Genomic DNA, 12,411 nt, shown 5'->3' on the forward strand with positions numbered 1-12,411 from the left:
CTATGGTGCGGCCGCATTTGGAATACTGTGCACAGTTCTGGTCGCCTCATCTCAAAAAGGATATTATAGAGTTGGAAAAGGTTCAGAAGAGGGCAACCAGAATGATCAAGGGGATGGAGCGACTCCCTTACAAGGAAAGGTTGCAGCATTTGGGGCTTTTTAGTTTAGAGAAAGGCAGGTCAGAGGAGACATGATAGAAGTGTATAAAATTATGCATGGCATTGAGAAAGTGGATAGAGAAAAGTTCTTCTCCCTCTCTCATAATACTAGAACTCATGGACATTCAAAGAAGCTGAATGTTGGAAGATTCAGGACAGACAAAAGGAAGTACTTCTTTACTCAGCGCATAGTTAAACTATGGAATTTGCTCCCACAAGACGCAGTCATGGCCACCAGCTTGGATGGCTTTAAAAGAAGATTAGACAAATTCATGGAGGACAGGGCTATCAATGGCTACTAGCTGTGATGGCTGTGCTCTGCCACCCTAGTCAGAGGCAGCATGCTTCTGAAAACCAGTTGCCGGAAGCCTCAGGAGGGGAGAGTGTTCTTGCACTCGGGTCCTACTTGCGGGCTTCCCCCAGGCACCTGGTTGGCCCCTGTGAGAATAGGATGCTGGACTAGATGGGCCACTGGCCTGGATGAGCCACTGGCCTGATCCAGCAGGCTCTTCTTATGTTCTTAAGTAGCTCCTGCTTCAATTTGGTTTGCCAACTGAATGCAAAACCTCCTCTGCGCTATACATTTAAGGCAGTATCACAACACTTTAAACAGATGTGGCTTCCCCCAAAGAATCCTGGGAACTGTAGTTTGTTAAGGGTGCAGAGAGTTGTTAGGAGACCCCTATTTCCCTCACAGAGCGGCAATTAATGGAGTGGTTTAACAGTCAATCCCTCTTCCCAGGGAACTCTTAACAAACTACAGTCTCTGGGATTCTTTGGGGGAAGTTATAACTGTTTTAAGTGGTATGACATAGCTTTAAATGTATAGTGCAGATGGCCAAGAACTCTAATTCATGCTGCAAGTGGCTCCTCTCCACTTTCTCTTCAGCGTGAACTACTGTCAACTGCTAATGTAAATAAGTAAAGGAGAGACTCAAAGGTGATTTCAGCGTCACTTGCCAAAATGTCCCAAGCCCCGTTTACATAAGTGCTGGCTTTTATTCCAGCCCCGGGTTTGGTTACAAACATGATTACAGGGTCCACCCTGAGGCTGAGTGAATTCAAAGGAAGAAAAATTCAAAGGAGGAAAACCAGCTCCAAAGTATCCAAGGCCTTGCCTCCCTGTTCATCTCTATGCAATGAGAAATTTGATAGTGCAAAATAGTTCTTAGGTTGTGTGTGCACCACATTTCTTGTCAGCATATTGACATCACAAATAACGGTCTTCCCTTCTCTCTAGGGCAGGGGCAGGAAACCTTTTATCAGCCTGAGGGCCACATTCCCTTCTGGGTAACCTTCCAAGGCGCAACATGCCAGTGCTGGGCGGAGCCACAGGCAAAATGGGTGGAGCAATGAATGTACATTTGTACAGTAGGCAAACTTCCACACATACTCCCACACTCATCTCTATCCTCCATCTCCAGACATGTGAGGCATTATCAGAGTTCAAGGACATTTTCCAGCCAAGCAAATGTTGGGTAAATTTGTATAAATGTTAAGCAGAGATTGTCAATGGTCTGAAATGCGTGTGTGCCAGTGTGTGCGTTTACCTAAGAAAGCAGGCTTTTGAGATCACTGAGACTTAAGACTTAGTAAAATAAGAAAAGCTACTTTATTTATAGAAATACATAATAGACAGAAAGGCAAACCTAGTACTAACTAACTAAGTTGGAGGCACAATGCCCAGGCTTGGGAGTTGCCCTCATGGCCCAGGAGAGACAGAGCAGAGACAACGGTGTCTCCTCTCTCTCGGACAGTGGAGAAGAGAAGAGCGGAAAGGGCGGAAGGAGGAGGGGCAGATAAGCTTCCCTAAGACATATCAGTCTGCAAGGGAAGGAAGTCAGTCAGAGCATCACAGGTAAAAGGTAAACAAGCCCACTTCCAACAGCAAAAACACTTGCCCCACTTCCAACAGCAAAAACACTGAAGGAGGGTACATAGTAGGGCTGTGTGGCTTGGGGAGAGTATTGAGGGCCAGATAGAGGGAGCTGGGGGGGCACATTTAACCCCTGGGCTCGAGATTCCCCATCACTGCTGTAGGTCTTTCTGTCTGTCCTTCAGAACTCTCCCCAAGCTACACCCCTCACTGACCCTGCTTCACTCCCCAAGCATTTTTGCCTGGCTGGAATGTGTCCTGGCACTCTTATAAGGACTCTTGCTTACCTGGGTGGAGGATAGGGAGGAGTACATGAGTATGTATAGTCACTAGCCTACTGTGCAAAGTAAAAGATACATTAGTTGCTCTCCTCACTTTTGCCTCTGGCCCTACCCATCACTGGCACGTGGACCTCAAAAGGTTACTCAGAAGAGACTGCGGCCCTTGGGCTGGAAAAGTTAGGGGTATGAGAATTAGGGGCGCATGTGTCTGAAATGCATGCCAATGGTGGATCTTGTGTACGGCCCACAAAAAACTGGCTCCGTGGATCAGATGGCAAATCCTAAACAAAGACAGAATATTATTGATGGTTCTTTGTTTGCATAGTCCTCCACCCTGGGCTAAGTGCAGGCACAGGTGTGATAAAGCATGGATGTTTTAAATGCTCACCCACCACACTGAACAAACACCACAGCGAGAATTCCCACATAAGCAGCTTACACTCTGTATGGCTGAACATTTATCAGTATGTGCTCAATATGTACATATGAAAGGATAGGCAAGGGAGGGGGTGGGGAAATGGACCTTAAGCTAACAATTGGTTTGCTTTTCAAAGGGTGAAATACAAAGGAGACATACCTGTAGGAAACACATTGTTTGTAAAGACAGCAGCCAGGATTTGAAAATCCGCATCTGTCACCTTCTGCACAGGTATCAAGCGGTTATTTCCAGCTATTTTTATAGTGGTTTTTTTTGTCAACCTGTTATAACATAAACGAGAGGAAATGTTGTTGTTATGGGTTGGGTTTTTTCAGTGCTTCAAAAATTATTTCTCATAGACGTTCCTCCTCATGAAAACTTTAGGAAAGGGTGAAAAATGTATACAAACCCACAAGATGTCAGAGTACTTGTGGGTAGGAGTTTAAAAGCAAACCTTAAACAAAATTATCCTTTTGCCCGCTTCAAGGTAAACAGTACCATGATGCAATTTGCCTCCCTTCCTTCAGCACTCATACTGTACATTACAGGAAATGTAAGCGCTTTGCATATTTTACAATAATCAGTAGTTAATAATCTCAGTAATTTGACAACAGCCCAATAGAATCGCTCAGTACAATCATCCTCATATTACAGATGGGAAGGGGGCTGAAGTTAGATCTGAACCAATGAGTACCACTTCATGCTTTCAGCCACTACACTACATCAGCTCTCCATTCTGTTCCACAGCATGTCCAGAAACCCGCTTTCCAAATTTCTGGCTGGGCAATACAGTACAAAGCATGGACAGCAAGAACATCCCAGAAAAAAGTAGGTACACTTTCCCCTTGAAAAGCACTCCTGAGCTGAGCACTAAAAGCCAGAAAGGCAGATTTTGTGGCCTCTGCTATTTCTGTTCATCTGAAACAGCATGACCTGTACTTAAAAGGAAAATCATCTAGATGAGCACTGCAAGGGTGCATTCAAATGCACTGAAAGAAATTATGAATGTTAAATGTTTTTCAGTGGTACCCACTAGGCTCATATCTTGCTCAACAACATTCATTTCAAACATACATACACTAGGAAGTTGAATACAGGACCAACTCCAGCTTTAAGCCTCCTCTTGTAAGCCAGGCAGGTTGCCTGCATTTTTAAAAGTAGCATGTACATGTTCACTTCTTTATATTTGGCATAAAAAAAAAACTAGCAAAAGTTTTATAAAAAAAACGTTGTGAAACTGCTCGGGAGATTTGCAGGGGAGGGGTATTGATGATGTCAGAGCTGTCAGCCATTGCAGCCAATAGATATTCTCAACAGGAGATATGAACATAAGAAGAGCCTGCTGGATCAGGCCAGTGGCCCATCTAGTCCAGCATCCTGTTCTCACAGTGGCCAACCAGGTGCCTGGGGGAAGCCCGCAAGCAGGACCCGAGTGCAAGAACACTCTCCCCTCCTGAGGCTTCCGGCAACTGGTTTTCAGAAGCATGCTGCCTCTGACTAGGGTGGCAGAGCACAGCCATCATGGCTACCCACCACCATTCCCTGTGGGACTTCTGCCTGGTAGACCTGCATCCTGCAGGACCAGGCCCCAGGTACCCAGCCAGCTGGGACTGATTGCTACCACCTGTCCCTCTTTGGAGGGATACATAAGCCGGCTGGCTGGGGTGGCCTGGGTGTTTGTTTGTTTTTTGTTTGTTTCTTGTGTGCTGCTTTTTTTTTTTTGTGGGATTAAGGAGGATTAATTTTATGAAGTTTCAATTGGAAATTGGTTTTAAATTGTTTAGGACTGTGGTTTGTTTTTGTATATGTATATTATGTATAGCTTTTTGTTATTGTAAGTCGCCTAGAGTGTCCACTAACCTGGACAGATAGGCGACCAATAAATAAAATATTATTATTAGTAGTAGTAGTAGTAGCCATTGATAGCCCTGTCCTCCATGAATTTGTCTAATCTTCTTTTAAAGCCATCCAAGCTGGTGGCCATTACTGCGTCTTGTGGGAGCAAATTCCATAGTTTAACTATGCGCTGAGTAAAGAAGTACTTCCTTTTGTCTGTCCTGAATCTTCCAACATTCAGCTTCGTTGTCCACGAGTTCTAGTATTATGAGAGAGGGAGAAAAACTTTTCTCTATCCACTTTCTCAATGCTATGCATAATTTTATACACTTCCTCCTTTGTTTGGGTCTATGACCGTAATAAAGTTGTATGTATGTACACTTCCTCCTTTAAGCTAAACTACGTTGAATATCTGAAGATTTATTTTAAGTACTTAGCTCCAATGCAGTGGCGTCACTAGCGGGAGTGCAGGGGGGTGCGGACCTCTGGTGCACGCCCTCCCAGGGGCATGGACAGGGGTGGTTGGCCTTGCGCGTGCCATGCTCCACGCTGACAGTGGAAGGCCCATCCAGGCTTCACCGCCAGCGAGCAGGCGCCTGCTTTCGGTGCGCACCGGACCGGGTGCCGGGGGGCAGCGGCGTCACTAGCTGGAGTGTGGGGGGGTGCAGCTCTGGGTGTCACCCCCTCATGGTGTCACCCGGGTGCGATCTGCACCCTGGTAGTGACGCCCTGCTCCAATGTCTGTTTGAAGAGCAGTGACACTGCCTCTGCCACTGTTGCAATGCTCCAGATGAGAGTTCTACAGCTTCTTCCCAAATTGCTCCTTGTACTCTGCTTCCATCAAAAACTCACAAAAATAATCCTTGAGTAACATGCTTCCACCTCTAATGAGGCCCTTTAAATACTATCCTAGCTGTGTAGGAGACGCCCCTTCCTTGTCCGCATTATTGGCTTCTGAACAGCTGAGGTAACGTTAAAGTCGAGAGTGGGGAACCTCTGGCCCTCCAGTCACTTGTTTTGGACTACAACTCCCATCATTCCTGACCACTGGCCGTGCTGGCTGGGGCTGATGAGAGCTGGAGCCCAAAAATGGAAGGTCACACGTTCCCCACCACTGATTCAAATTATTCAGCTTTATCGGTGAGGGTCAACTACATGGGCCTTTCCGACAGAACTGAAACCCCAGAGGAATGCCAACTCCACATCTGGGAAACGTGGTCAGCCCTAAACCGCGTTTATTTTCAATGATACTGTGACAGCCACTCTTGGTCCCACCCTGGCTGCCTGAGGAAGGGACATCTGGAGTGTACCCCTCTGCTCAACCCACCTTCCCCTTTTAAGAGCTTGCTGCAACCAGATAAGAATTTAAATACTTTCACAAGGCCACCCCTTATCAAACAGTGTCAAAATTCCAGCCAGGGACCCAGAGTGGTTAGATGGTGGCTGTCACAGACACTAAGCTACACAAGAGCAAGACACAGAGGGAGAAAACAGCATGCACGTGGCTAGCATTAAGACTGATAGGGCCTCTTTAGAGAAACTTACCTTGTTTCTGCATACATACCATACATTTAAAGCACATGACTCCCCCCCAAGAATCCTGGGAACTGTAGTTTGTGAGGGGTAAACTATAGTTCCCAGGATTCTTTGGGGGGATTTTGTAAGCTACCCTGGGAGCTGTTTTGGCTAAAGAGTGGGGTAAAAATGGCTTTAAATAAATAAATAAATGTGCTTTAAATGTATGTAATACCTGATGGAGCGCCTCTCTCACTATGTACCTACCCGTTCACTACGCTCGACGTCGAAGGCCCTTCTCCGGGTCCCAACCCATAAAGAGGCCCGGAGATCAACAACTAGATCTAGGGCCTTCTCGGTGGTGGCCCCCGAACTATGGAATGCCCTCCCAGACGAGATACGCCTGGCGCCTTCTCTGTTATCTTTTCGGCGCCAGGTAAAAACTTACCTTTTCGCCCAGGCTTTTTAAATTTTGTAAATTTTTAAATATTTTAAATTTAACATTTTAAACTTAATATGATCTTAATTTATAAATCTCAATGGCAATTTTATTAATGTTTTATAATTGTACTATATATATATATATTTTTTCCACACTTGCTCATATTTTAATTGTGATTTTATTTGTTGTACACCGCCCTGAGAGCTTTCTGCTATAGGGCGGTCTAGAAATGTAATTAAATAAATAAATAAATAAATAAATGTGGTGGTATTCAACGCTAGTCCTACTCAGGGTAGACCTACTGTAGTTAATGGACATGGCTAACTTAAGTTCATTAATGTCAATGAGTCTACTCTGAGTAGGACTTAGTTGAATATAACCCATGCTGTGTATGTAGTCTTAGTCAGACAGTTGGTCTATTTTCACTCTACCTGGAAACGGCTCTCAAAAGTTTGTCCCAGCCTTCTTTCACAAGACTGTAATTGAAGTCAGCAAGGACTGACCCTAGGGCCCTCCGAGTTCAAAATATGTCCTCTGTGACTGAGCTATGAAAAATGGAGACTTCACATGATCAAGGCTGTGTGTGTATTTTATGATTCCAGACAACCAGGCATTTATGGACTTAACACAGTATTGGGTACCGGGCAAGGAATTCTGCATTCTGAAAATTTCAATTTAAAAATGAAGCAAAACAAAAAAAACCCAGACATTTCTAGTTCTCATGACTATTGTGGCAATACCTGGTGAAATCTCAGAAGCTGGTTGGTATGTGAAGAGCGAAAGTGGGGGTAGGAGTGGCTTCAGAAACTTGCAAAGTTTCCTGACCTTCCTCATGCTTAGCAGAGTGTACAAAATAAGCAAGTATAGGTGCATTTACATAATTTGCATGCAGACTGCAGAAGCCATCTTAACTGATGCAGAATCTGGATTACCTTGGCACAGAATTTTGAATTTTTAAGCACAGAGTATAAAAACCTTACCTAAGAGTTTACAATCTTATTAACTTAATCCCCATAACATAACTGTTGCCTTACGCTTCTTCGTCCACCTTCACTTCTCGGAGAATATGGGCTATGAACAGGTTCTCAGGCTGTTTTAGTTCTTCGCAGGCTAAAGAATATTGTTTGTCGAGGCTTATATACTGTGGCATACCTAGCTGAGGGCAAAAAAAAAAAAAGACCATTTACTACACATCGTACATGAAGAGGATAGTAATATATCAGGGGTGGTGAATAGGGTTGCCAGGTTCAAGGCCTGAGACTGATCCTGTATCTTTAGGAGAAGAGAAAGTCAGCCAAGTGCAGGTGTTCTTGCAACTCTGTAATGGGAAAAACCACAAGGTGGAATTCTCCCTGCCCCCTGCGCAACTTTTAAAGACACAGAAGACCTCTTGGTTGCCAGGCCCAGCCTCCAAGAGGTCTTTTGTATCTTTAAAAGTTGTGCAGGGGGAAGGGAGAATTCCACATTGTGGTTTTTCTCATTACAGTGTTGCAAGAACACCTGCACTTGGCTGACTTTCTCTTCTCCTAAAGATACAGGATCAGTCTCAGGCCTTGAACCTGGCAAACCTAGTGGTGAACCTTGTTCAGCCTGAGGGCCGCATTCCCTTCTGGCGGGTGGCATCTGATGCAAACGTGGGCAGAGCAAGCCATGAATGCCCATTTGACTTTTGTACACCAGAGTAACTGCTACAAACACTCAGACCCTCCTGTCCATCTTCCATCCAGGCAAGCAAGACTCAGGATCACAGCTCAAGGTTATATTCCAGCCTGGCCAAAAACAGTTAAGGAGGAGGTGAAGCAAGGTGAGTGAGGGGTGTGGTCTAGGAGGAGAGGGTGTGGCTGTGGAGGGGTGTGGTCTGGGGAGACTCTCAAGGGCCAAACAGAGAGAGGTCTGGAGGGCCACAACTGGGCTTGAGGTCGCCCACCTGTGCCTTAAGCGAATGCTTACATGTAAGTTCTTGGCTCACTTTTCACAAGGATGCTATTTTAAGCTGCTTCGTACACATATCTGGGGAATCCTCTTCCACATATTGGAGGAGCTGGCATAGGTTCCTCTCCCCACTACCCACCCATTTATTACTTAAAATACTTATACCATGCCTCTTGTCACAGACCATTGGTAAGGAGTGACGTGAGCGGTCCCACACACAGGACCGTATTCTTGCCTTGAGCTGCATGGAGCAACTTGCTTCCAGTTCTGAGGGCCCTTCAGTGTTGCTCTAGGGCCCTGCAAGTCATCAGTTCAGACTTCTAGCAAAAGCAATCTATTCCTCCCCTGACACTGCGCTGGATGGGAAGGGAGAGAGAGAATAGGAGGAGAGAAAATGGGGGTGACTCTGCCCTGCCCAAAAAATCACCCCCAAGAGAACGTGGTTCTTGACAGGTTATCCCCCCTTCTCACTTTTCTGTGGGGTCCAGTTTGTGCAGTCTGTCCCCTTTTTTGAGGGAGGAGATGTATACAAATTGGGCCTTCAAATATACACCCAAGTCCTTGCAATAGAATTATCTTATTTGCATGTGCTGAATGCTCAACCCATTGGAGTAATAGCCCCAGACTGAAGTAGACCAGGGTAGCCAACATGGGGCTGTCCAGATGTTGGGGACTACAATTCCCATCAGGCCCAGCCAGGATGGCCAATGGTCAGGGATCATGGGAGTTGCAGTCAGCAACCTCTGGAGGGCAAAACACTGGCTAACCCTGAGGTAGTCCATGGAAGTGCTGCTTTACGGTACCAGTCCTCCTCTGTTCACACAAACAAAAGGCAACTAGGCTGATTCTGAAAACTATTTGGAAGCATGTGGAATTTTCTTCTAAGATTTTGTTTAGGGTTACACCTAGAGCATGAAAGGGGAAGGAAGGGGAGAAGCACTAGTGGGGGGGGGGAGCAACTGAACCCAGTTAATCCTTTTGAGCTTAGTGGGTCTTACTTCCAAGCAGACATGCAAAGGATCAGGCTGCAAGTCTGCGCTCCTGTGCACTTAGGAGTACACCCTGTTGACAAAAGGTGCTTCCAATCCAGAGTAGCGTCTACTGTGGTATTGTTGCTGCTCATTTATGCAAGTCAGCGTCAAAATGCCAGCCTGTATTCCCTCCCCCACTGAATCAGGATTTGCTCTTTCTGAGGAAAACAAACCTGTTGCCAGCCATCTGTTTGCGATCTCTGAATAACCTGTTTGACTGAAGAAACTCTTCAAATGGTTAAAGAGAGAAGGAAAGCAAAAGCAAAAGGAGATAGAAACACGGTCAGAACCCTAAATGCAACTATACAACGACTAGTACGTAGGGATAAAGAAAACTATTACAATAGTTATTGTATAGAAATAGAAGAGGACAACAAAATGGGAAGAACAAGAGCCCTATTCCAAAAGATTAGAGAAATGAAAGGGAAATTTAAACCACGAGTAGGGCTGTTGAATAATCAACAGGGGAACACACTGACTGACCGAGATGAAATAAAAGGAAGATGGAAGCAATACACTGAAGAACTCTATAAAAGAGATGTAAGGATGACAGATTCATTCATGGAGGAACCATATGATGAAGAACCAGAAATTTTAGAATGTGAGGTGAAAACTGCTCTTAAAATTCTTGGAAGAAACAAATCACCAGGAATAGACGGCATACCAATAGAGTTGCTACAAGCTACTGGGACTGAATCTGTCCAAATTTTGACAAAAATTTGTCAAGAAATATGGAAAACTAAACAATGGCCCACAGACTGGAAGCGTTCAATATATATCCCACTTCCAAAGAAAGGGGATCCCAGAGAATGCAGTAATTACCGAACTATTACCTTAATATCCCATGCAAGTAAAGTAATGCTCAAGATTCTACAACAAAGGCTCTTGCCATATATGGAGCGAAAAATGCCAGACATTCAACCTGGATTTAAAAAGGGAAGAGGCACCAGAGATCATATCGCAAACATACGTTGGATAATGGAATGGAGCAAGGAATTTCAGAAGAAAATCACCCTGTGCTTTATAGACTACAGTAAAGCCTTTGACTGTGTAGCTCATGAAAAACTATGGAATGCTTTAAAAGAAATGGGGGTGCCACAGCAGCTGATTGTCCTGATGCGCAACCAATACTCTGGACAAGAGGCTACTGTAAGGACAGAATATGGAGAAACCGATTGGTTCCCCATCAGAAAGGGTGTGAGACAGGGGTGTATTTTATCACCCTATTTGTTTAATCTGTACGCAGAACATATCATACAGAAAGCGGGATTGGACCAAGATGAAGGAGGTGTGGAAACTGGAGGGAGAAATATCAATAATTTAAGATATGCAGACGATACCATACTCTTAGCAGAAACCAGAAATGATTTGAAACGAATGCTGATGAAAGTTAAAGAGGAAAGCACAAAAGCAGGACTATAGCTGAACGTCAAGAAGACTAAAGTAATGACAACAGAAGATTTATGTAACTTTACAGTTGACAATGAGGACATTGAACTTGTCAAGGATTATCAGTACCTCGGCACAGTCATTAACGAAAATGGAGACAATAGTCAAGAAATCAGAAGAAGGCTAGGACTGGGTAGGGCAGCTGTGAGAGAACTAGAAAAGGTCCTTAAATGCAAAGATGTATCACTGAACACCAAAGTCAGGATCATTCAGACCATGGTATTTCCGATCTCTATGTATGGCTGTGAAAGTTGGACAGTGAAAAAGGCGGATAAGAGAAAAATCAACTCATTTGAAATGTGGTGCTGGAGGAGAGCTTTGTGCATACCATGGACTGCGAAAAAGACAAATAATTGGGTGTTAGAACAAATTAAACCAGAACTGTCACTAGAAGCTAAAATGATGAAACTGAGGTTATCATACTTTGGACACATCATGAGAAGACATCATTCAGTAGAAAAGACAATAATGGTGGGAAAAACAGAAGGGAGTAGAAAAAGAGGAAGGCCAAACAAGAGATGGATTGATTCCATAAAGGAAGCCACAGACCTGAATGTACAAGATCTGTGCAGGGTGATTCATGACAGATGCTCTTGGAGGTCGCTGATTCATAGGGTCGCCATAAGTCGTAATCGACTTGAAGGCACATAACAACAACACATATGTAACCCTCATCTGGAAACACTCTTACATTCAGGTAACACGGACAGATGAGACTATAAGAATAATGGTTTCTGTCTCCGTGAACAAAAGCAGAGGGAGAAAACGCACCCTCCTTTTAACACAGGAAACTTCCTTATACTGAGCCAGACATTTGTCGGTCTTGCTTTGTATGGGTATTCTGCCTGGCAGCAGCTCTCTGGGATCTCAGGCAGGAGTCGCTCCCAGCCCTACCTGGAGATGCCGGGAATTGAACATGCAACCCTTCTGCATGCAAAGCAGATGCTCTGCCACTAAGCTACGACTCCCTTTCTAACATATCAGAAGATTTGCCAGGGAGGGAGAGTAAGATCACTTTGCAAGGGCGGTAAATCAGTTGATGCCATCAATATGATGATAGATACCGTCATCACATTCTCTTCTAAGCCCCACCCAGGACCTGAAAATAGACCTGTGATGTTCTCTCTAGAAGCTTCCAACTAAATTGTTCTCCACTAATCTTATATATTACTACACATTACACTACAGTTCTGTGCTGTAACAGTTTCCACAGGTTAATCACACAGACTCCTACTCCTACTTGTGAGTAAATCCCATTGCAAACAGTGGGATTTACTTTTGAGTAAACATACACTGATACTTCATGAAGAAACTAAATTCCTTTTTGTTTGTCCATTTCCACTATATCGAGATTAGGGCGAGCTGGGAAAAGTGAGGACGCCGCTCTTTCCTCCCGTCATGCATTCAGGAAACCGTGAAACCCCAGGGTTCAGCCTCCATCTCTCCCCCGCTCCCCATTGCGCTGCTACCTAC

General features: G+C 44.6%; 1 protein-coding gene across 2 annotated transcripts in view; it reads right to left on the minus strand.

Moving 5' to 3' along the window:
• LRRC34 (leucine rich repeat containing 34) overlaps window positions 1-12,411 on the minus strand; it is a 29,108-nt gene that overhangs the window by 16,589 nt on the left and 108 nt on the right. For both annotated transcript variants that reach the window (XM_061634500.1, XM_061634501.1), the window contains exons 2-3: window positions 7,561-7,682; window positions 2,893-3,014 (exon numbers count right to left, since the gene is read on the minus strand). In XM_061634500.1, the coding sequence (XP_061490484.1) occupies window positions 2,893-3,014; window positions 7,561-7,682 (244 nt within the window). The remainder of the gene's footprint in view (window positions 1-2,892; window positions 3,015-7,560; window positions 7,683-12,411) is intronic.

The sequence above is a fragment of the Rhineura floridana genome, chromosome 7, assembly GCF_030035675.1.
Source record: "Rhineura floridana isolate rRhiFlo1 chromosome 7, rRhiFlo1.hap2, whole genome shotgun sequence".
In the NCBI taxonomy this organism is placed as follows: domain Eukaryota; kingdom Metazoa; phylum Chordata; class Lepidosauria; order Squamata; family Rhineuridae; genus Rhineura; species Rhineura floridana.